The following is a 23225-nucleotide window of genomic DNA, read 5'->3' as shown; positions in this document are numbered from 1 at the left end:
CTATCCCAGCTCCTGCACTGTGGGACAGTAGCAAGTCTGGGTTCCTCTCCAGTATCAAGAAACACACTTTTATTTTCTCCTGTATAAACTAAAAAGCTACCGTTTGTTGTCAGGGGAAAAGAAAAGTGCTTCACAATCAATTGTGGCAGCATTGGCCAAATGTGCTCCCCCCACCACCATTCCTAATACAGAATAATCCTTTGGCTGCAGATGGGGAAAATTGTGGCCCATGGAGCACACAGATACATGGCACCTCTGCAAGATGGAACTATTCCAATGAGAAATGAACAACAAAAACATACCGAGTCGCTCACATGGGGACAGACATCATAGAGTTTTGCTGCATCTTCTGTACTCATGGAACACCTAAGAAAAAGTAGCAACTGTTGGGAAACAGACTTTGCAATGGTCTGCACACTTTTCTTAACACGGCATTCTTATGTTTATCAGCCCAAACCCATGATACAGCAAGATGCCGGAGGGATAACAAGCTACTGTGAGTCATATTACTTCATTTTAAAGAGGCAGTGTGTGATAGCTGGAACAGAAAAAGAGTGCCGTGAGAAATTGTTTACAGGCCAGCGATAAACTGTTTTTACTGCTCTCAGTTTGGGAGTGACAAATGCTGCTATACGCAGAGAGAAGAAAAATGCCGGGATGAAGCTGTGTTACTGTGAGATCCTGCAATTCAGAGACTCCCCACAAGGCCTCTGACAGAAACTGACCCAGTGCACACTTCCTTTTTCTCTGAAAACACTGGGAGGAGAAAAAGAACATCTTCGTGAGCACTAAAGGCTGGTGCCATGAAACACCACAGATTGAGAAATCCAGGAGCGATTTCAGAAAAAAAGCATCTCAAAAGGAAAGTCAGTATTATATTCCAACACCCTATTACTAAAGGTCAAATTAAACATTATATTTGAGACCTGTGATAGGAACTACAGTGCGTTTGACCCACAAAACAAGCATGGGTATGTGTGTGTTTTACACACTGTTCTACCTGCAGGGAGGGAGACAGGATGCTCCTCTTTTTTTCCTATTACTGGGGCCAAAAGTAGCTTGGGGGGAGAGGAGGCACAAGTTTCAATTGGGGTACACAATGCAGAGGAAAAGATGAGCAGTACATCTCCAATACAAACCGAGGCCCTCGTGACTGCTTTTTAGGAATACACACACCCTGGAAGGTCCAACACAGATTTATTCCAATGTATATAAAGTGAGTAAGTGTGGAAGTTTTTCTTACAATACAAAGATTATAGGAAAGGTTACCTCTGCGAAGTGAAGTTCCTACATAACTACTGCATAAGTGTCGAGTCTCAACACTCTCCAACACAATATGAAGTTTACTGATGGCAGCAGGAAAACATGAGCTGATACTGGCCTTGCGGGTTTTGTAGAAGCATGCATCCTGTGAACCCCGAAAAATTTCAGGGTCATGTAAACCCATAAGTTAAGTGAAAACTTGGCTGAAGAATCTGTACTCTAGATGTGTACGTGTGTGGTTGACAGAACAAGCACAAGCAGATTTTACAGCAATACGCTGGTTTGGATCCCATTAAAAAGACCTGCATGCACAGTGGTGTGTGTGTGTGTGTGTGTGTGTGTGTGTGTGTGTTAAATGAATACCTATTGCATCAGATTATATAACCCCTTGAGCCTGACTATCTTTATTGCTCAAGGTGAGACTGGAGACTTATGCTATGATAAGTAAGCAGAATAGTTGCTCAGTTACCGTATATACTCGCGTATAAGCCGAGTTTTTCAGCCCCAAAAATGGGCTGAAAAAGCCGGCCTCGGCTTATACACGGGTCAATATGGGGGGAGGGAGGGGGGAGGGAGGAGGGAGGAGGGAGGGGGGAAACTTACCGCTGCCGCCGGGCCCGTGCCGCTTCCTGCCGCCGGGAGCGGCCTGGGGCAGCCTCCTGCAGCCGCAGGAAGGCTGCCCCGGCCCCCCCCCCCGCCATTTTTCCCGGGCTGGAGGGGCCTTGGGCAGCCTCCTGCAGCCGCAGGAAGGCTGCCCTGGCCCTTCCCGGCCCCCGCCGCCATTTTTCCCGGGCGGGAGGGGCCTTGGGCAGCCTCCTGCAGCCGCAGGAAGGCTGTCCCGGCCCTTCCCGGCCCCCTCCGCCATTTTTCCCAGGTGAGAGGGGCCTTGGGCAGCCTCCTGCAGCTGCAGGAAGGCTGCCCCGGCCCCCGCCGCCATTTTTCCCAGGCGGGAGGGGCCTTGGGCAGTCTCCTGCAGCCGCAGGAAGGCTGCCCCGGCCCTTCCCGGCCCCCTACGCCATTTTTCCCGGGTGGGAGGGGCCTTGGGCAGCCTCCTGCAGCCGCAGGAAGGCTGCCCCGGCCCCCGCCGCCATTTTTCCCGGGCGGGAGGGGACATGGGAAGCCTCCTGCAGCCACAGGAAGGCTGCCCAGGCCCCCCCAGGCCACGCCGCCGCCGGACCCTCGCTGCTGGAGAGCCCTGTCAGGTAAGCCTGCGGGGGGGGGGGAGGGGTTATAATCCGACCCTCGGCTTACACGCGGGTGCCTAATTTTTCCCCATTTTGGGGGAGAAATTAGGCACCTCGGCTTATACGCGGGTCGGCTTATACATGGGTATATACGGTACACATTATTTTATTTAATAACTAATGAATTTTGCTGCTGGTTTCCTAGGGTGAAATTATCAAAGACACTTCTACAATATTATTTTAATTTTCTAAGACTTTTTCAGGTTGTAGGTTCCTAAGATTTTTAACCATTTTTTAATTGAATTGTATTTGGATGGCCCAGGCTAGCCTGATCTCCTTAGAGCTCAGAAGCTAAGCAGGGTCAGCCCTGGTTAGTATTTGGATGGGAGACCACCAAGGAATACCAGGGTTGCTGTGCAGAGGAAGGCACTGGCAAACCACCTCTTAGTCTCTTGCCATGAAAACCCCAAAAGGGGTCGCCATAAGTCGGCTGCGACTTGACGGCACTTTATACACACACACACACACGGTTATATACATGTTTTATGACTTGTTTTTATTCTAGGAGTGTATTTTCCCTGATTATAATAGAACCACAGGTGAAACACGTCAGGATCAGGAAAGAACAATAAAGGATTTATTCAATACCTTGATTCGTTTCTTCTGCTTGCTACTGCTGGTGTGGCCCTGACTTCTTTCTCCCACAGCAACCCTCCATCTCCCCCATTATGCTTCCTGTCCCTGTCCCCATAAGCAGCCTTCCGGGGTGCAACAGGAGGGGGAGGCAGGGAAATCACACCTCCATGTACAAATTTTTTAGTCAGGACCCAACCCATGAAGCCGACACTTAATTAAGAATGTCCTGGAACAGAAGCAGCAAAGTACCTGGCTCCATTGGAGAGCTTCAGAATGATCTGGTTCTTTAAATCGTACACTTTTCCTAGCCACCAGTCATAGGCTATGCAGTCACCATACATGAATGGCTGAGGGGGAAAGAATTAAACAGTTAAAGTTACTGTTTTCCTGGATCTTTGTTTAAATTACAAACGTAGGGAATATTTCTGAGCTCAATTGAGGCATACGAACAGCGACAAGATAACCCAGAGTTCAGAATTAGGAAACACTCAACATGCAAAGAGGTTTAAGAAGAATGTTTACATACATCCTTCAGATCATGAAAATAATCTTTCCTCACTGATGTCACAAGATGAGGTGTGCAGAAGCTTGTATATGTGCTTTATGACAGACGCCATAATGGAGCTGAGCAGGCATGCTGGCTAAATTCTGAAGCAGCCTCATTCTCGCAGTCAAGTATTTTAGAAAAGGGCAGAATCACCGTCCTCTGACAATCAATTTAAGGCTATATCCCCCTGCTGTCAAAGAAAATCGCAGAAAGCAATGCCGTATTTCTGATCATTTGAGGAAGGTTTCAAAACACAACTTGAACCATTTGTTTTAAGCAGACCCTTACACATTCCGTTCAAGAAGTACGTTAAAAAAATCTCAAATCAAACTCCATTTTAACAGAAACTCAAAAGATAGACAGAAAATTCCTGTACACTTCTGACGTATAAAATATCCTTGTTCTTTTAAAGGTTTTCCTAACACGCTATATATTAACTATACTGCATCTCAGAAACCTATTGTTGCCATAGGACTGCCTTGCTCAGGTGATCCCTCCAGCTAATCACTGTACAGAAGGTTTTAATTCCATTTGTCACCAACCAAGCCCTCGCTGTCTGACAGAGGCTAGCAGCATATTAAGAATATGGTGATAATGCAAATTCTGCATTACTCTCACCAGAATGACCAAACTTGCTAAAAGAAACCACTCTAGACGTGCAGCAGCATCTGATGATTTATGATTAATCTGTTAAAGTGTTAGCTTCCCTGCTTTATGAGAACAAGGAGTGTTAAACATTCTCACCCAGATATTCTGAAGGTCTTTGCTGTTGATGGGATAAAGGATACAGTTGGTTCCCACTAGTTTCACTGCGCACTCTATATTTACATCAACAACAGTCCCACACTGGCTGTCCTGGAAAGGCACACAAAGGGTTTTTAAACTGAAGTATGTTCTTCAATTGCACAGAAATAAAACTTGAACACACCGAAGATTTTACTTGTTTTATGGATAAACAGCAGCTATCAAAGACCATACCAACCTGTTTTCGGGTCCCAAGGAAAACAGTACATTGTGTCTAACTGCAGAAGAAACCCTAACATAAGACTGCTGAATTGCAACTAATAATGAAGTTCAAGACTATGCATTCTCCTGGATTGAATACAGATCTGGGATTCCTGTCTCATTACCAATGCTGATTTCTCCATGCCTACTACCCCTACGAATATCACACCTAATCCAATCACGCCTACTAATGTCATTTACTTGATTTTGACATTTACACGCTATTGCCATTGGGTGTCTAATTCACTCTTCCCTACTTAAGGATAGATGGACTCACATTCTAGCTGTATTTGAAGAAGTGACCTGTGACTCACAAAAGCCAGAAATGTTGTTAGTCTTTAAGGAGCTACTGGACTCTTGATCTTTTCTACTGCTACGGACAGACTAACACGGCTACCCATCATGATCTATAATTATGAACAGAATGGGTTTGCAGAAAGGATTTTTGCGACCTTTCCCTTCCACTTGTGAGGGCTGGGAGATACTCAGGAACAACAACGGATGTGAGTGGTGGATGAGGTCGGAAGGAAAAATGTCAGCAGAAGTTGCCTCTTCTCGCATGAATTGTAGGTCAGCTGTCACAGGTTTTGGGGGCACTTTCTGCCACTTTCCCCATTCCTGGCTGCAGCTCCATGCACAACATCAATTGCCACTTCAGAGAGTCCTCTGACCCTCTGGACTGGCTTTTGGTGTTCCAGTGGGAAGCTGGAACACACACACACACTGTGACTTTCTTCTATGGTTATTTTAGAATCCAAATTAATGTGATACATAATAAGATTAAATAGTTAAGCCTTCTTGTGCATCCCCCCACCATCTGAATCAAGAGAACTGCTACATCCATAGACCTCTGTCTGAGCAAATCACCCTACTTTCTTTATAATGCAATCTGTATGATTACTTGCCTTTGTAGGTTGGGAACCTGAACAAAGGGATAACCTGACCATGACTGGATAATATCCGCTCAATATGCAAAACATCAGATCAAAATTATAAGCATTCTATTATAGTTATATACTACTTAACATTAGTTATGTAGAAACAATTCTGTGGAAAGTCAGTATTTTCCTTGCCCCATGTGAAATACAGGGATTAATACTAGTTACTTTACAGGCATATAAAGATCACTGAGAACATATGTGAAGCTCTTTGAATGCTAGAAATATGTCATAGCAGCGTCAAATATTTTATCCTATTAATCTGCAGGAACACACAAGTATCTACTATTAGAAATTCGTTACTGTCTTGCTGCTCTGAGCCAGTGATAAAAGGTGAAAATGTTCTACACCAATATGAACAATGCCACTTATACCTACATATTGTTTGGCTCACTGGAAGACAGAAACCCAGACGCATCATTAACTCAGCCAATTCTTAGGCAACTGGAGCTAGTGCAACAACATACTTTTATTTATTAATGAGCATCGTCCATTACAAAAGCTAAAGGATGGCGGGTTCCTGTCACTGTTCTCAAACATCAATGCCTATTAACAGAAACAAGTTCAGACACACACACTCACTTTGGAAGGCTGATCCTATATAACAGGTGAATTAGCTCAATCATAATATACTAATTTTTCAAACAAGTCAAAACTTTCATCTTACAGGAGGTGCAGAAATGGCACCTGTGCATGGAGGGAACAGAATGTAACCTTGGCCTTCTTGTTACCTGACAAGGTGTCTACAGCCCCAAAGCTGGGCATTTTGACTGTCAATGCAGGGTGACTGGTATATAAAGAGGCAGAAATTCAGAAGGGTTCAAGGTCTCTTGTAGCATGTATCCAACTTTTTTCTGCTTCCATTACTTACCAAGAGTCTTACCCTTTTTTAAAAAATGAGCTTCAGTGCAACTCAAATGCTTCTGCCCTCAAAAAGACTATTTTTTCTAGGCTGAGCAGAACTTCACTTAGAAGTTCTTTAAGCAATCTTGAAACCATGACCACAACTGAACCTTGCTAGTATTACCAGTTTTCGGAGGAGAAAACCCCCCAGTAATTACTGCTTATTCCCTCTACGAAATGTTTTGTGACCAACAAGAACACCAAGCAGAATGTATACAGATGTATTAACTGCAGTACAGAATGGCATGATAATTTAATTTCCTGTTCTGTGTGAAGTTGAGATTAATTTGTGTACTAACGAACAAAAGGGATTTCCAGTTCTCAGTTCAGCGAAGGGTTCAGAAATCCCTGTGACCACTGAAGACAAGCGCAACACTAAAACTCCATACCAAGTGCTTCCTATATCAACCATTACAGGCCACTTGTTCTAGCAAGTGCAGAGAGAGTTAAATATTCTAGCACATTCATCATTTTACTTATTCTCATTTATTAGAATGCTCTGCAGCAAAGCAATGCTGGCATTCCATGTGTCTTAAGACGTGGGATGCCACCACGCACGAGACAGGGCCTTTTCTGTATTAGTGCCTTTCTTTTTCTTTTAAATAAATTTTAATTTTCACGGATTAACATTAATGTACAAAACAATACAATACAAAACAATAACATTCTCTAATCGAACATAAAACAACATTACATTAGGCTGGGTGAATCTATACTATTTTTCTACCTTCCAACTTCTCAACAGTTTTATTAATGATAGAGTATAAAGAGAAAATCAGCCCCTTTTTAACATTATTATTAATGCATGAATCATTATACTGTTCAAACCATCTTTATATGCCTATTGTATATGGTAAATAAGCATATTTTAATGATAAAAATTATCTGTAGTTGTTTCATCATTCTATTTTTTTAGTATTAGCACCTTTCTTGAGGAACTACTTCCTTTTGTCTGGCACATTACCTTTCACATTTTAGGTGTCAGGAGAAGATATGTGCTATCTCTCAGGCTTTTGCACTTAGACTTTTTTGTTGACCGCATCAAAGGAGCAGGAAAGCTAAAACCAGGCCCCTGATCTTTGCAGGGCTCTTGGCAAAGCAGAGAGCCAACCATATTCCAGCTTTGTCCACAACTCCATTTTTTTTTATTACTGCTGACAGTTAGTTGTGAACTTATTTTCATCAGCAGAATGTTTTTGGGAAGCAGTGTGGTTGATTAAAGCATAGGATCAATCAAGTGTTTTTTGTACCACTTCTTTTAAAATTAGTCTCGGGCAGCTTGAGCTGCACAGTAACTTTTTTCAAAGTCACTGCAACAGGAAGATAGATGGGAACAGGGTTAGAGTAAAGAGAGGCAGGGGGAGAGGTTTGGGCTGAGCAAGCACCAGTAATACCTGAATGCTACTGGAATGGCTAGGTTTTGCGGCTGCTCTATCCAGTCAACTGCGTCCAAGCGGCTCTGAGAAGTAGCACTACTGAACAAACTGGGATGTCTAAATGTGAATGCAATGGCATATGAATTAAGAACAGTCTTGCTAATAAAATTAGCCACAACCAATAATTACGAAGCCTGGTTTAGCAGCCCCAAGCCAGTTTGCAGGAAGGCAGCAACAGCAGTTTACTCAAAGCACACAATCTCAGCAAAAAATCTGAACTATACACTTTACTTTTATACATCATGAAATTATTTTTAACAATGCATTACTGATTGGTATCCCTCAGTGTTCAGGCAAAGCAGCTAAATGCTTAACTGCAATATGCACATAACTATGTGGCTCTCATGCCTCATTATGACACTCGCTGTCCTATTACATTCTCCTTTCTCCCTCATTCTGGTGAACAGAGTTTTAGTCACTCCAATTTGTTTCTTGCAAAACAATCAATATGTCATACTTGAACACTGTGATTTGTAAGAAAATAGGTTCAAACAGCAAACCTAAATGCTTTGCCTGGTCTGACTTGAACAGCACCTGCATAATTAAATCTCCCTTTCCATTTTATAGCCCTACTTGGTCTCAAAACTGTGTGATGGTGCAAAATGCAAATATCAAGACATTTGAGCCAGAGGCCATTTAGCAAAGCTTAGATTAATGCTCTCCCAATGCCAATGTGTCATTCTGGCCAAACTATTCAACACACAAGCACTTTTATGTGGTGGAATTAATCTGCAGTTTTTACAGGAGTGTGCAAGATACAGTGAACTAGTGTAAGTTACTGTCTGAAGCACATCAGATATACTGCACAATATAAGCGGATGATACATAGTGGAATGTGGAATGCACTGCCTCGGAGGGTGGTGGAGTCCCTGACTTTGGAGGTCTTTAAGCAGAGGCTGGATGGCCATCTGTCGGGAGTGCTTTGATTGTGGGATCCTGCATGGTATGGGGAGGGTTGGGGTCACTGGGGATGTGGGGGGGAGGTAGTTGTTAATTTCCTGCATTGGGCAGGGGGTTGGACTAGATGACCCTGGCGGTCCCTTCCAACTCTATGATTCTATATAGGCAAGTATCCTCTCTGGTGCAGATTCAGACTAAGCAACATTTACCACTGATGGAATCCTGGGACTTGACTGAGCACACTGAAGACAGCAGCACTTACCTGTGAGCCCATATGCCTAACGACATCCCGAGGTACCACTGACCGATCTTCGAGCTTCAGCTATTTTTGGGGAAGGAAAGGAAAGGAAAAGAAAGAAAAAGAATCAGAATTCTGTCCTTATAGGCACAGTCAGGTATCTCTACCCTTAGATTACCAGTTGTCTATGCAGGAAAACACATATTGATAATAAATCACAGGTTAAAGGTACTCACAGTGAAATGTGCACTAATTGGCACGATGTCATTGGCTATCATAATTCCACTCTGATTATGGGCAATTAATAAATATGATATGCAAAGTCTCGGAAATGAATGGACTAAGGAGCTAGATCACCCTATTTTGCCAAAACAATGGGATATTCATTGATAAAGGATGAAGTAAAGTGTGTCATTGCTGTCATTGTAACTTACAAGTCATATCTCTTAAACATATGATTTGGACCTATCCAGTTATTCGGTCTTTTTGGGAGGAAGTAATTACTCATATCAATTTTGTATTAGCATATTCATCGATCTTTGAGGGTACTTCTGTACTTTTAAACTATTTGCCTTCCTCTTGGAGACTAACTGATGGGTCAACAGAAATCCGTGCCCCTACTATTGCTAAAAGATTTATACTATAACATTGGAGAGATAAATGACCACCTTTCATAATCCAATGGATTACGGACAATATAAATCTGTGCACGTCTGCATCTTTAGGGATACTGTGTCTCCACTTCTAAGTTTTTGGTGCTATGCCATCTCTATATTATATTGTTCCAAATTTACAGCATATAAAATATTGCAGCATATAAAGTATTACAAAAGACAAGGCAATTCCAACTCCCCCCCCAAAAGCGCCAACAAACCCAAATGCAAGATTTGGACATATTCCCTATAATATTAATGGTTTGTTAGACCAATTAGATTTTAAACAGGTAAAGAACAATGTCTACAAATGCCATGTATTTGTGTCCCCGATTCTTTATATGGGCTTCCTGCTATTACATCTAAATACAACTAGTCATTGACACACTTATGAGGATGTTAAACAGCATTTTTAAATAACCTGTCCTTTACAAAGCTTGCAGTCTATGAAAATAAATACCATGCCTCAGTTTCTATATGCTGTATCAACATGCTTCCATGAACACTTGCAGAAAAGTTAAATTATAGCTCCTTAGGTAATGGCTCACCTCACTTAACTTAATCATTCCCTGAACACGGCCGCTTATTTCTGCTAGACTCAGTTTTGTTGTGAAGACAGCCTATCTGGCTGTCTCTCGTGCATCTACCTTTTCACATCACAAAGAATCTACAACTAGGAAGGCTGCACTTTCAATATGACAAGCCAATGCTTCTCAACAATATTCCTTAGTGTCTGACAATCACCCAAAGGAAATATTTTATTTAGCATGGGAAGAATGCAAACTCTTGCATTTAATGGCATTCTCAGGTATTCTTGACAGCTGAGAAATAAAACCAGGCAGTTAGAACATAAGTTGCATCCATTGAACTGCAAGCGTATGGGACTTTGCCCTCCTCCTACTGCAGCCCCATCATGCCCCTCAACATTGCCTCAAGAGTATGGGGGACACCTGGGAACAGTACTGAACATGTAAAGGCTACAATGAGAGGGCAAAAACTGGCACCTCTAGAAAGAACCTACAAGCATCATTGCAAAGTTTGACATATGCATCTCAGACTATACTACCATTTTCATAGCATGAAACATAGTAATGTTCCCAGTTAACACAGTACAGTTGATATGAGGGAATATACAACCAGGTAATATCTTCTTAACTGGGAGGGGCCAAGTTCTAAATTTAAGGGCCATTTATTTATTACACTGTAATCCACAAGTGGACATTCCTGGTCAACTTTTCTCCATCACAGCCAATCAGGGTCTATAACGAAGTTAGAACCAGCTATCAGTTACGGAATGCGTGAACTTGATGACATGGCCAGAATGTTACATACAGAGTGAAATATAACCTAAATGTGGAATCCCTCCTCTTTGAAAGTTTTTTCTTCAATGTGATATTTTTAAGCAAACATTGCAGTCCACTTTGTGATAGGTAAGATGAGCATGTCAGCATTCAATAATAATCCGGACTACATGACTGCTGAGAAAAATATTTACTGGTGAATGAAGTTAATATAGAAGCTAAATTTCAGCTGTATCTGTCCTGCTCAATTCAAATCAGGGCAGTGAGACAGGCAAAACCATGCCGGAATAAAAGACAAGCCAGATAAAATTTCCAAGGCTAACAGCAACTTTGGGTGGGTGTTTCAACAAGCAAACCATGTAGCGATAAAAGGACAGGTAGGTGGCCCTTCTCTCTTCCTTCAGCCTCAATCTGAACTGGGGGGTCTTGTACAAAATTTAACTTAAAGACACTAGGAAAATCCAATCACTCATCTCCTAGCCTTTTGTCTGTTTTGACCCTGAGACTTCAAGTCCTCCAAATTAGTGATTAAAACCTCATGATAAACATTTCACTAATTAAAAAAATGAAAACATTTTACAAGTATGGCAAACAAGGTCTCAAGGTTACCTTATCGCTATCTCATTATTGCATAGCTCTCCTTATACTACTGCTCTACTGTCTATTAAAAATCCATCTGCCCAGATTCTGGTAGGTAGCTTTATTAAAACAAAAATAAGTACATCCTCCTGTCAATCAGGGTCCAGGGTGCTTCACATAAACAGACCACTGTTCCACTCTGGCAAGTTATATTTAGCAGTTAAAACAGCAACGTCTAGATGGCACTGTTCCCTATGAGGAAAGCTCCCGCAGGATCCTTAGGCCAAGACTAACATCCAAGTGCTGAAGCACACACTGGGCTCGATCATTACCCACCCAGGTGTAGTGTCTGTACAGGAAATGACAGAGCCAGCCTCCAATAGATATAACAGAGTGGTGTTCCTGAGAGAGACAGGATGGTTGCAGTATGAGAGGCATGAACAACCCCTTCAATTCACCGTTAACAGCCTGTAACGCCGAGTGCATGCAAAGGAACACCAAGGCAGGAAAAGGAGCGGAGAGGGAGAAGGCAGATCTGTTAAACCCTATGGCCGTGTTGGCGAACCTATGGCACGCGTGCCCGACCTGGCACGCGTAGCCCTCTCTGCCGGCACGCGGGTAAGTGGCTCGGGACGGGACCGAAAGTCCAGGCGGGCGAGGCAGCGACGGATGGAAGCGGTGGAGAGAGAGCCAGCCCGCTTCCCGAGGGACGGGGCGAGGAACCGGCAAGCCAGCAGCCAGGAAAAGACGGAGCGCAGAGACGCGGCGGCGCGCTGCCGCACCCCAGCTGTAGCCCCGCCGCCCGGTCGCGCCTGCGCCAGTCAGAGGACTTGGCTGGGGGCGTGGGGAGGAGGGCAGGATGTTTCAGCCCTAATAAGGTCTTGGGGGCGGGACATCCTGCCCTCCTCCCCACGCCCCCAGCCAAGTCCTCTGACTGGCGCAGGCGCGACCGGGCGGCGGGGCTACAGCTGGGGTGCGGCAGCGCGCCGCCGCGTCTCTGCGCTCCGTCTTTTCCTGGCTGCTGGCTTGCCGGTTCCTCGCCCCGTCCCTCGGGAAGCGGGCTGGCTCTCTCTCCACCGCTTCCATCCGTCGCTGCCTCGCCCGCCTGGACTTTCGGTCCCGTCCCGAGCCACTTACCCGCGTGCCGGCAGAGGAGGCTCCACCCCCACCAAAGGTCGACCACGAAGCCTCTCCTCACCGCCCCATTTCTGGTTTATTCCCCCCCCACACACACACACAAGAGAGGTGGTGTGTGAGGTAAAGCGCCACCCTCCCCCTCCCCTCACAGCGCGGCCGGGTTTTGAATGCGCGCTCGAGGGCCGGCAGCGCCAAGGCGGGCGGCGAGGAGGAGGTCGGGGCTCGGGGTGGGGGGTGGGGAAAGCAATGTTTGATTCAAAACTCTGCATGGGGGGTTATTGGCCATTTATGAATGGGAGGTTTTGCATTGGATTTGCCATTCAGATGCACATTTTCCCCATCCAGATCCTCAGAACTCAACAATAAGTCCCCTTGCAGAGTTTTTTTTCAGACGGAACCCTCTGAATATAGAGCAGGTTTTGCTTCATATATTTGCCTTAGGGTTGCCAGGTGTCTCTCCCCCAATCATTTACCTCTTTCCCTGATGGTTCAGTTACAAATATCAAGTTTCACTTTGAAGAAGAGTTGGTTTTTATATGCCGACTTTCTCTACCACTTAAGGAAGAATCAAACCGGCTTTCAATCACCTTCCCCTCCCCACAACAGATACCCTGGCCATTTATGCATGGTCAGTTTTGATGTTCACTAAAAGCTCTTTTTTAAAATGCGAATTTAAAACTGCCTATTCACGGTCTAGAAGCAAAAGGAGAAATTCCACCCCTCCCACTCGCCTGCTCCTTTGTTCCTGTTTGCATAACCATTAGCATGTGCATAGCTAACCCGCCACTGTTATTTTGCATGGTTCCTTCAGGGGGATTCTTCAGGTTAAATTGCCGTGTTGGCACTTTGCGATATATAAGAGGGTTTGGGGTTGCAGTTTGGGCACTCAGTCTCTAAAAGGTTCGCCATCACTGCCCTATGGAGATCCCTTTTCGTATGGGTGCTATGCCCAAATGTTCTGACCATTTTTGGGCAGGATGTGCTCATGTTTGCTAGTGGGCTACTGGTTAAAATGGCCTCCTTGAGCTAGCTAAGCAATTCTTCTTCCTGCTGTAACATTTGAAATTTCTCATATCTTGAGCAGGGACAGGATGATGCGTAGAGACTTAATGTAATCTTGAGTCCTTTAAAATGGGATCAGTTGCCATGGGGAGGCCATCAGTGGTAGCAGCCTTATTTCAAACATGATTCTCCAGCTTGTGAAGATAGACATAACATGTAGAGGAAGAGGAAATTTCATTCAGAACAATTCTGAATAGCTAGAGAGACTCTTTTTAGATGTTTCCAGTGAGCAAGATAAATCATAAATGGGAAGAATCCCTAACACAGCTGCTCAGGGAGTATTGGACCATTTACCAATGGAAAGGTCACAGAATCTAGAAATTAGCCAAGAAGATAAAGTTATGAAGTTAATATAAAACTGAAGTATTCAATTGTTTTGGGGAGTGCAGGAAAACAAGAGTAGCCAAGAGTTAAACAATTTAAGAAATCCTGTTGTCATTTGGAATAAAACAGGGTTGCATCTAACATGTAACTATTGTTCATTGAGTTGTCTTCTGTGCAGGCAACCTACTGGGACTGTGCAGGTGCAGGCCAGCTACCGGTAATCAGAAGAATTTTCTAGCAATTCCTAAGCCTGTAGACCCTAAAGAGGGAGCCCCTCCCCCTCCGGAGCACGGCAGAGACCATTTTCTACCCAAGCGGTCACATGCTCAGGGAAGGTGCTACCTCACAAGGTATGAAACAATAGAGCTCACAGAGAGGCAGGAGGGAGGGAATGTGTGCCTGCACAGAAGACAACTCGATGAACAGCAGTTACAGGTAAGTGAAACACTGGTTTCACCTTCGGTCTTCTGAGCAGTCCCGCATTGGGAGACTAGTAAGCTAACTCACCCATGAGGTGGGGTGAAGCTCTCATTGGAAGAGAGTGTGTAGGATGGGTTTCCCCACTGATGTCTCCTGTCTGGTACCTATACCCACAGCGTAGTGTCTACCAAAAGCATCTGTAGACAACCACCTTACAGCCTTGCAGATTTCTTTCAAAAGAACACCACCAGCAATAATAACCATTGCTAATAAAGGAGAGAACCCATGAGTCTGCGGTGATGGAACACCGTTCAGACTGGAAAGCAGACAATTTGTCCAGAAAGGGGGCCTGACACCCTGGACTGAACTAGTCAGAAGAAGGATTTGTGTGTCTGTGAGGGATCCTTGCACAGTGATTGCAAAAAGATGCTAGAAGGAAATGTTCTCCACTTCATCTGGGAATTAAATATCAAACTCAATTTGACCTCCCTCACTATTTCTATATGCTGATAGTTCCTAAATTGAGGCGGTAATACATGGTCACACATTAGCAATGCACTACCAACAGTCCAGATCAAGGGCTGTTTCCTCAAGATACCTTCAGATCAGCGTTTTTACGACTGGCAGTGGTTGATTCATTATCCCATACTTTTTTCTACTGCCCAAAGGATTCAACAGCCTGGGTCGATTCCCCCCTCTGCGTCTCGACTGTTGGGAGTTCGCCAAAGGAATGTGCTGTTTGGCGGTTCTTTTTAATTTGTGCTAAAAAGTCATAAATCCTGGAGAAAACAGTGAAGTCTCTTCAAAGGGGAGATCTTCGACTCTATTTCTTCTCTCTGTTGGGAGTGCCATAGAGCAGAGTCAAGCATGCACCTTAAGAACAATGGAAGAGGCCATAACTCTTGCAAATGCATCTGCAGAATGTCGCCCTGCATTGATCTGCTGCTTTGATAATCTGATGGCTTCTGTATTAATTTCATCAGAGACTTCTTGTCATCAGGTAGCAAGCCCAGATATGTGGAAAGCTTTTCCCACAAAAAAAGCTGATAGCCTCCTATTATCGCTTGGTAGTTTGCGTTTCTAAGATTTAAGGTGGAAGATGAATAAGATGGAATCAATCCTCCTTCCTTCTTTATCGGCAGTGGTAGAATCCATGCCCTGTCTATGCTTCACCTACATTTCTTCAGCTATTAGAGATGAAGGAGCAGGGAGGATGAAAAGAAATGGGCATCCATCCTGTTGTAACCAATACATGTTCTTGACGTTCTGAGAAGTAGCTGGGATAGAGAAAGGTTATCTCAAACTGCTTTTGAAATGTCCAAGACGCCCTCCAGTAGAGGAAAAGCAATGGTCCTTGGTGAGTCAGAAAACAGCCTGCCCAGGATTTGGTCTCTAAGGCCTCGGATCTGTAGATGAGATTTTAATGTCGAGAGACTGGACCGTTCTCATCATCTGTACTAAGTACAAGCGTAGATCCTCACTCAAAGAAACAGGATCTGGGTTCCCCATGGTACTGTCCAGTGATGCATCAGGTGGAAGAGGCGGGAGCTGATGCTGGAACAGGACCCTCCTCTTCACCAGCTGGAAAGACTGACTGGAAGTGTCTGGGCTGGTTGTGGAGGAGCCCACCAGTTCGAAACCGGCAGTCTCTTTCACAATTCTGAAGAAATTTGCCTCGGTTCTGAGCAAGATGGAGGCGTGGCATAATCTCCCCTTTCTTATGGGCAAGGGGGTAGAAGATAGGGTTCTGGTGCCACAGAACCAGCGGGAAGGCTGGAGGCCCTCGGCATTCAATGGTCTGGAGGAGCGACTGTCGCATCGGATCTCCAAGTTTGGTTCTGATGTTGACTCAAAAAGAGATTGGGCTGGTAAATGAGAATGCAATGACAGAGGCCGAGGTGGAGAGAGGTCCCCTGCATCCGAACATGGAATCAGTTTCAAACATTCTCTTGGGCTCTGCCTGAACTGACCGGATTCTGTGTCTAGTCTTGTGTTTGGCCTTTTTTAGGTGGCAGTGCCAAAGGCCTCGCAAGTCACAGTTTGGGAGATCTCAATCATGTATGGATTGGATCTGATGGAACCGAGAAGACCCAATGGGCAATCCATCTGAAGAGTCAACTTTGGAACTAAGTTTGGACTTTGTTCCACCTGGTCACATTTCTTTGCTGCTGGGCATTTGGAACTGGAAAGTGCCCTCTCCCAAAGGGCAGCTTTCAGGTGGGACGCACGGTCACTGAGGGCCTTGGGTGAAAACTGCTAGCAAATTGTGATGTTGTGCCCTTTGCCGAGACAAATGAGACATAGGATATATTAGTCCATCCTAGTCATCTTGGTCCGAAGGGGAGCACTTTTTAAACAGAGATTTCTGAGATATGGTAACCAAATCTCAGAAATGAACAATATCGGAGGAAAACCAACAGAAAAAAATGGCCAAAAGCCTGAGGAGAGGGGAAAAACCTCACAAATGCTAGAGAATAATCTTCCCAACGCAGAAGCAATCTTCTCAACGTGGAAGCAAAGAACCAACTGAGGAAGGAGGGAGCACCTCCCCAGGAGCAAATGGCCATTTGAGCAGGAAAATGGTTGTTGGTGAGCTCGTCCGTGTCCACAAGTTTAGAAATTGCTAGAAAAATCTTCCAATAGGATGGCCCGTGCAGTCCCAAAGAATGCCCGCACAGAAGACCGAAGATGAATACTGGGGACTGTTAAGGCAAGTTCACCCAGTGTGAAACAAAAGACATTTTAAAAAGTAGACTATTCTGCTGTTAAAAGGCCTAGTCTTTATGCAGTATCTTTTACCTAAACACAGCTGCAATTAAACTGCACTGGGAAATGAAAAATGGGAAAAAATTGTTCCCATGATTGCACGCTCTCATCTCCCTATGATGTTGAAGTGGAACTTCAGCAAGCCAGGAAATTTTAAATCATGCTCCCTGTGTGCACGTGGGGAGAGGTGGAAGTATACCACCATCGAAACACTCTTAGTTCATGCCCTAGTAAAGTTAAATTTCAGCTTGTTCCAGTGTATGCCTGGAATCCCTGGCATCAGTGGATAAACCAGTTTGGAAACACTGAAGTTCTTACATCAGGCTCTTCTGGAAAGCAATTACTGCTCATCTTCCGGTGCTACAGCCATTATGCCAAAAGAAGGCCTCTGCAGGATCCAAGCCATTGGGCATACACAGAAATACAACTTTGTATATTTGTGTTAAGCCCACATATGCAGCTACTCTACTATAGTGTGCCAAATCCAGTAATGAAAGCAAAGTACCACCGTGAACTACAAACCTTCATGAAAAAAACTATATATATTCTACCCCCACCCAAATGCATACTAAAGACAGCCAAAATCTTCTGTTTGTTGCATGATTTCTGTTTAGTTTAAGGAGGTCAGAAGAATTTTTGAAGGGGTACAACTTGGATAAGTACCCATTGAAAGGCTGATCTGGAAAGCAAAGTATCACTGATCTGAAAAGCAAAGATTCAAGCCTTCTACCACAAACTGAAGTGGCTCTTATACCAAGAGAATGACTGATGGACTTTTGGTCCAATAAAACCCTCTTATTTTGGTTTTCCCCAGGGATGCTAACAATTTATTTAGAAAATTTTTGTACTGCTTCTCTGTGTCTGCTTGAGATGGCTGCAAAATAAGAAACACATAGCACAATAAAGGTTAATAATTAAACACCCAGTATTAAAAACCCAGACAGGGATAAACACCTCATAAAACCAGCAGCTTAAAAAGTCTGAGAACAGTTCTCATGCTAAAAAACAGACTACAAATGTGGTGTTGATCTTTTGACCTCATTTGTATGGTCTGCTTTTTAGCCGAATGTTATAGTCTATCCTATTCCCTCATTGCTCCTGCGTGACTGAGCAATAAGACTATCACGCTCTACTATTAATCAAAACATCCAAATGCAAACTTAAATTCCTTTGTTCAGTAATATTTGTACAACAATGGAGCCACCACTGGGGAAGCATGCATGGTTGGAGGCACCTCGCATAATTCATAAAAGTGCAGGTATGTGCTTCAAATAAATTATTTCCAACACCTTAAACACTTTAAAAGACATCAAAAACTAAGCATATCGACAAATCAATTACATGTTCCTATTAACCTTGTTTCTAGATAACCCAATCCAGAAGCTGTGTGTTTTGGCAGGTTTTAATTGCAATATTTATTGGTTAGAAAGAGATTGTGTTACTATTTACCATTTGAGGGGAAATGATGCATAGGCTATAAATAGTTCAGCACACAACATTAAGACTGCATCACCTAGAGCACTCTGTAGTGATTCCGCTGGCCAGTTTAGAGTTGCTAGTATACACAGAGATATTAGCCATCCTTGAAAAAGGAACTTTTCAAAAAAGATTTGCTTTTGAATGTTAGGATTACAAAGCAGTGTTAGAGTAGTGCTCAGTCATGCAGGAGCAATGCTGTATGGACAGCTACCTAGTTAGGACATCACAAGCCTCTACACATATGTATTAGAACTGCAGGATTTTTTTTTTTTTTTTTTTAACAAGCTGCAAAACTTTTATTTAGCCAGGAGACAGGAAGTTGTTAGTTTAGTCCTGCCTACCCCTAGCAATGGGTGAGAAACACCCAAAGATCAAGATGCCCTTTCTTCAGAGCGGGAAAATGGCTGCTTTGGCAACAGGACTCTATGGCACTGAAGTCCCTCCCCAAACCCCACCCTCCTCAGGCTTTGTCCCAAACACCTCCCGATAGTGGCGAAGAGGGACCTGGCCACCCTATCAATGGGACTTCCTCCCAAATATGCAATCAGAGGACTGCAGGGCTGGTATTATGGAGGCAGCAACAGTATTCCAACATGAGTTTTCAAATAGCTATTCAGTTAAATGACGTCTGCAAGGGGTTAAGTGCAAAAATACAGCATGAGAGGAACAAGTCAAATTTCATTAATGTTACGCTCTGAAGACGGGACTTCCCCAAAATTGATAAACAGCAGAACCACTCCCATAGATCACACTGCAGGAAGAGAGTACGAAAGCCGCCGGGACAATGCAGCACAATTGCATCATTGCCTGAAAAATCTCAGCTGCAGCTTCTATTCACTAAATCTGTTTCAACTCCCTCCCCCTTTACAGTGATGCATGAGCGGTGTGGTAAAGGATGGGGGTGGGAAGAGAGACTATTTCAGAATTAAATATGCATCAGCTAGGTTGAGCTGCAGGAGCCTATGTGCCACGTTCAGTACCTCAGTTAAGCAGCCCCACCATGACACTGCAACATTATTTTGTATTCTAGTGATAAATTTCTCCACAAGGAAACTGGCCAACAAAGGATAATGCATTCTGCACACAGCACAGCTCAAACATGACTCCTTTGCATAGCAGAACTGCTTCCACTTTAAGTATCAAGAGACAAGTCTAAAGCACAATATAACAACAGTGAAATATCAAGGACAGGAACTATAAAGACAGTATGATGTCAGAGCTGCATATTCCACAAGTCTGAGAATCTTCTAAACAAAACCATCCAGGTCTCATATATAATTTAGTGTGAAAAATAGCTTTGGCTTCAGTTTCATATTTCTGGCAGAGTTTTCACATTTCTGGTTTAGCAAGGATTATCTGGGAAAGGGCTTCAGGGCAAGATTGCAACGGTTTCCATAACTACTTCCAAATATCAATGCACTAATATTTTTAATTTAAAGAATACCACCTGGTTCCATATTTTAATGATTACATGTGATACAAAAACGGTTCGGCTATTTTTTGGGGGGGGGAACTACTGGCAATAAAACAAATAAAAGCGATTGTTGAAGTAAGCAGTTGTTAGTGTGGTTAGTGTTATAGGTTTAGGACTAAGTTGCTGAGCTGTATTAATGTGGGTGGGTAGCCTACAGAGGGTTGGGAAAGAATGTAACCCATTTAGGGGAGGCCAGTTCTGGGTTGGAGATCCCAGTGACTGGGGGTGGGGGGAGTGGCAGGTATGGCGGTGTGGAAGGAATTATAAAGGAAGGAGACTGGGATATAGATATGCCTGCTCCCCTTCCAACCTTTGTCCCGTCCTGAGATAATGATGGTGGTGGGGCTAGGACCATACAGCCTTCTCTGACACTGATGTTGTGCGATGCCAGGTCCATCAATAATAAGACAGCCACGTTGCACAACTGTTTTGCAACGTATGAAGTGGACCTGGCATGCATGACTGAGACCTAGGTGAGGGAGGGCAAGATAGTTGCCTTAAAGGAACTAGCCCCACCTCCAGGTTTTTCGGTCCTTCATCAAATGATGGGTGGTGGTGGTGATACTCATTCAGGAGTCTTTCTCCTTTAGGGCATTCCCTGTCCCAAAGATCCCCGGTATTGATTTGTTGGTCTGGTGTGGGACGCTGATGAGAGTTTAGCTATCTGACTGGTGAACCAACTGCCTAGCATACCAGCAGATACCCTGCCAAGCTTGCTGAAGGTGGGCCTTGGAGTACCCTAGGATGATAGTGCTGTAGGACTACAATGTCCACTCTGATGTGTCTTCCATGGCGACACTGGGATTCTCACAGTTTTAGGTCCCACACATCAAGCAGGCCACACGCTGGATTTGATCTTTGGCATGGGAGTGGATGTGAATTTGGTCTCTACTGAAAGAATGCCTTGGTCAGACCACTTTGCCCTGAAGACCCAGCTGGGTGTCCCGGCCTCTCCCTGTATAGGCGGAGAGCTGATTTATGCTCGTGCGCAGAGGCTAAGCACTTGTTTCCGAAGCACTCCCACAAGCAACACTCGCAGACAGGTAGTCCCAAGAAGAGTTGACTTTAATGGAGATCATACAGGCATTCAGAGCTTGCAAAAGTAAAAAGGCAGGAATGGAGCAAAAGGGACATACAACGGAATATATGGGGGAATAGGTCATATCATGATAGCACAGGTTGGCATGGTAACCCCTCAGTCCAACCGGCTAGTCTCCCACGAGCTTCAAAGCCTAAGAGGAATGCGATCATTAGGAAAACAATGGGACCTTCCTGGGGAGTTTGAAAGAGGTGGTGGTGATGCAGCTACTGAAAAGATCCTAATGATACATCCAACTACTGCCCGGTGTCAAATCTTCCTTTCCTGGGTAAGGTAGTGGAGAGACTGGCAGTAGAACAGCTCTAGGTTTTCCTGGAGGACACATCAGCTCTGGATCCATTCCAGTCCAGCTTCCAACCTCACTATAGGATGGAGACGGCACTGGTCGTGCTCGCAGACGATCTCTGGAGATGGGTGGATTGAGGCGGGTCAGTGCTGTTGGTGCTTCTCGAACTAATAATGGCATTTGATGTGGTCACTCACGTTCCACTGACCCATCACCTCACTGATATTGATATATGTAGGACAGCCTTGAAGTGGCTGATCTCATTTTTCCAAGGTCGGAGACAGACGACGCAGGAGGAGAGGGTTTTGCCACAGTACCCCTTGGTATGTGGGGTCCCCCCAGGGGAAAATCCTTTTCCCAATGTTATTTAACATCTATATGCATCCCCTCACCCAGCTGGTCCAGAGTTTCAGGCTGGGTTGTCATCAGTATGCTGATGAAATCCAGCTATATCTGCTGATGGGGGACCAGCTAGACTCCACCCTAGAGGCATTGGCCAGGTGTCTAGAGTGCGTGGTGGGATGGCCAAATCTGGCTGAAGTTGATCCGGCTAAAGTTGAATCCATTGAAGACAGAGGTTCTGTGGCTGGACCAGGGTGGTGTGGCGGTGGGATACCAGCTCCCAAATCTTGATGGTGTGCAATTGGAGGTGATTGTGGATGTCTCCTTGGCCTTTTATGCATGGGTTGTTTCTGTCATAGTCATTCCCCCCACTTCTTCGTGGCTTTGTTTTCATTATGCATGTTGTATCTGACCTTTAGAAGTCACTTCACTCTTTACGCACATTTCCCCCACGTTTTCCGAATGCTGTTTTACCCTGAAGTTAACGTCTGCATCAAGCTCAAATCGACTGCAATTCTTGTGTATAGTTTTTAGTTCAGGTTTGTCTCCCTACGTCCACATTCTCGCTTCTCTCTCCCATTTGCCTTTCTCCTTCCTCCAACCCCTCAAAGCCATTTTTTGTGAGGCTGCTTTTTTCTCCATTGAACTTGTCCTCTTCATACGCCCCCTGGCCATTTTTCTTCTTTTTTGTTTGCGAACAAATGACTAAGCGATAGAGCAATTAAACACTTTAAATGACCATGCAAGTTTCTGAAGTTCCCTGCTTTGAGATCAGGAGTAATTTGTAATGGAATGGTGCATTGGTGCACATTTCATCTTGGTCATTTCGGGTGGATTTATGGTAAAGCAGGCGTGAGGAATCAGACCCTTTTTCTTTCAAATGAAAGAATCTCGCCACGGGGATCGTGAGGGCTGTGGTGACATATTTCAAAATACACTGCAGCAAATCTTCACCCAAGCCTTATTAGCTCACCTTGATGAGACCTTTCTACTCCGTGATGTGCAACTGCTCCATCTCATTAAGGAAATCGCTCTTCATATGTCATTCGGCAAAATCACACTTTAATCGAGCCAACAGGGAGGGCAGCAGTGCTAATTACAGTGGGGGGTGCAGTGGCTCGCCTCTTGGACTGCTCAGGAGCAGGAGGTGAGTGAGGCGAGGCCAAGTCAGCCAAGCAACTCTTGCCTTCCCTTCTCCCGGGGCTTGGGGGGGGGGGGCAGCAGAGAAAGCAATTGGGGACAGGGGGTGGAGG

At 44.5% G+C, this 23225-nt stretch overlaps 1 protein-coding gene across 1 annotated transcript in view; it reads right to left on the bottom strand.

Annotated features, from left to right (window-relative positions):
* Nucleotides 1-23225, bottom strand: part of UBE2O (ubiquitin conjugating enzyme E2 O) — an 89993-nt gene that overhangs the window by 39463 nt on the left and 27305 nt on the right. Inside the window, exons 2-5 of the mRNA XM_056857801.1 lie at nucleotides 9075-9134; nucleotides 4375-4485; nucleotides 3333-3430; nucleotides 303-366 (exon numbers count right to left, since the gene is read on the bottom strand). Coding sequence (XP_056713779.1) covers nucleotides 303-366; nucleotides 3333-3430; nucleotides 4375-4485; nucleotides 9075-9134 — 333 coding nt within the window. The remainder of the gene's footprint in view (nucleotides 1-302; nucleotides 367-3332; nucleotides 3431-4374; nucleotides 4486-9074; nucleotides 9135-23225) is intronic.

The sequence above is a fragment of the Euleptes europaea genome, chromosome 1 (genome assembly GCF_029931775.1).
Source record: "Euleptes europaea isolate rEulEur1 chromosome 1, rEulEur1.hap1, whole genome shotgun sequence".
NCBI classification, from domain to species: domain Eukaryota; kingdom Metazoa; phylum Chordata; class Lepidosauria; order Squamata; family Sphaerodactylidae; genus Euleptes; species Euleptes europaea.
This window is presented reverse-complemented; position numbering and strand designations above follow the sequence as displayed.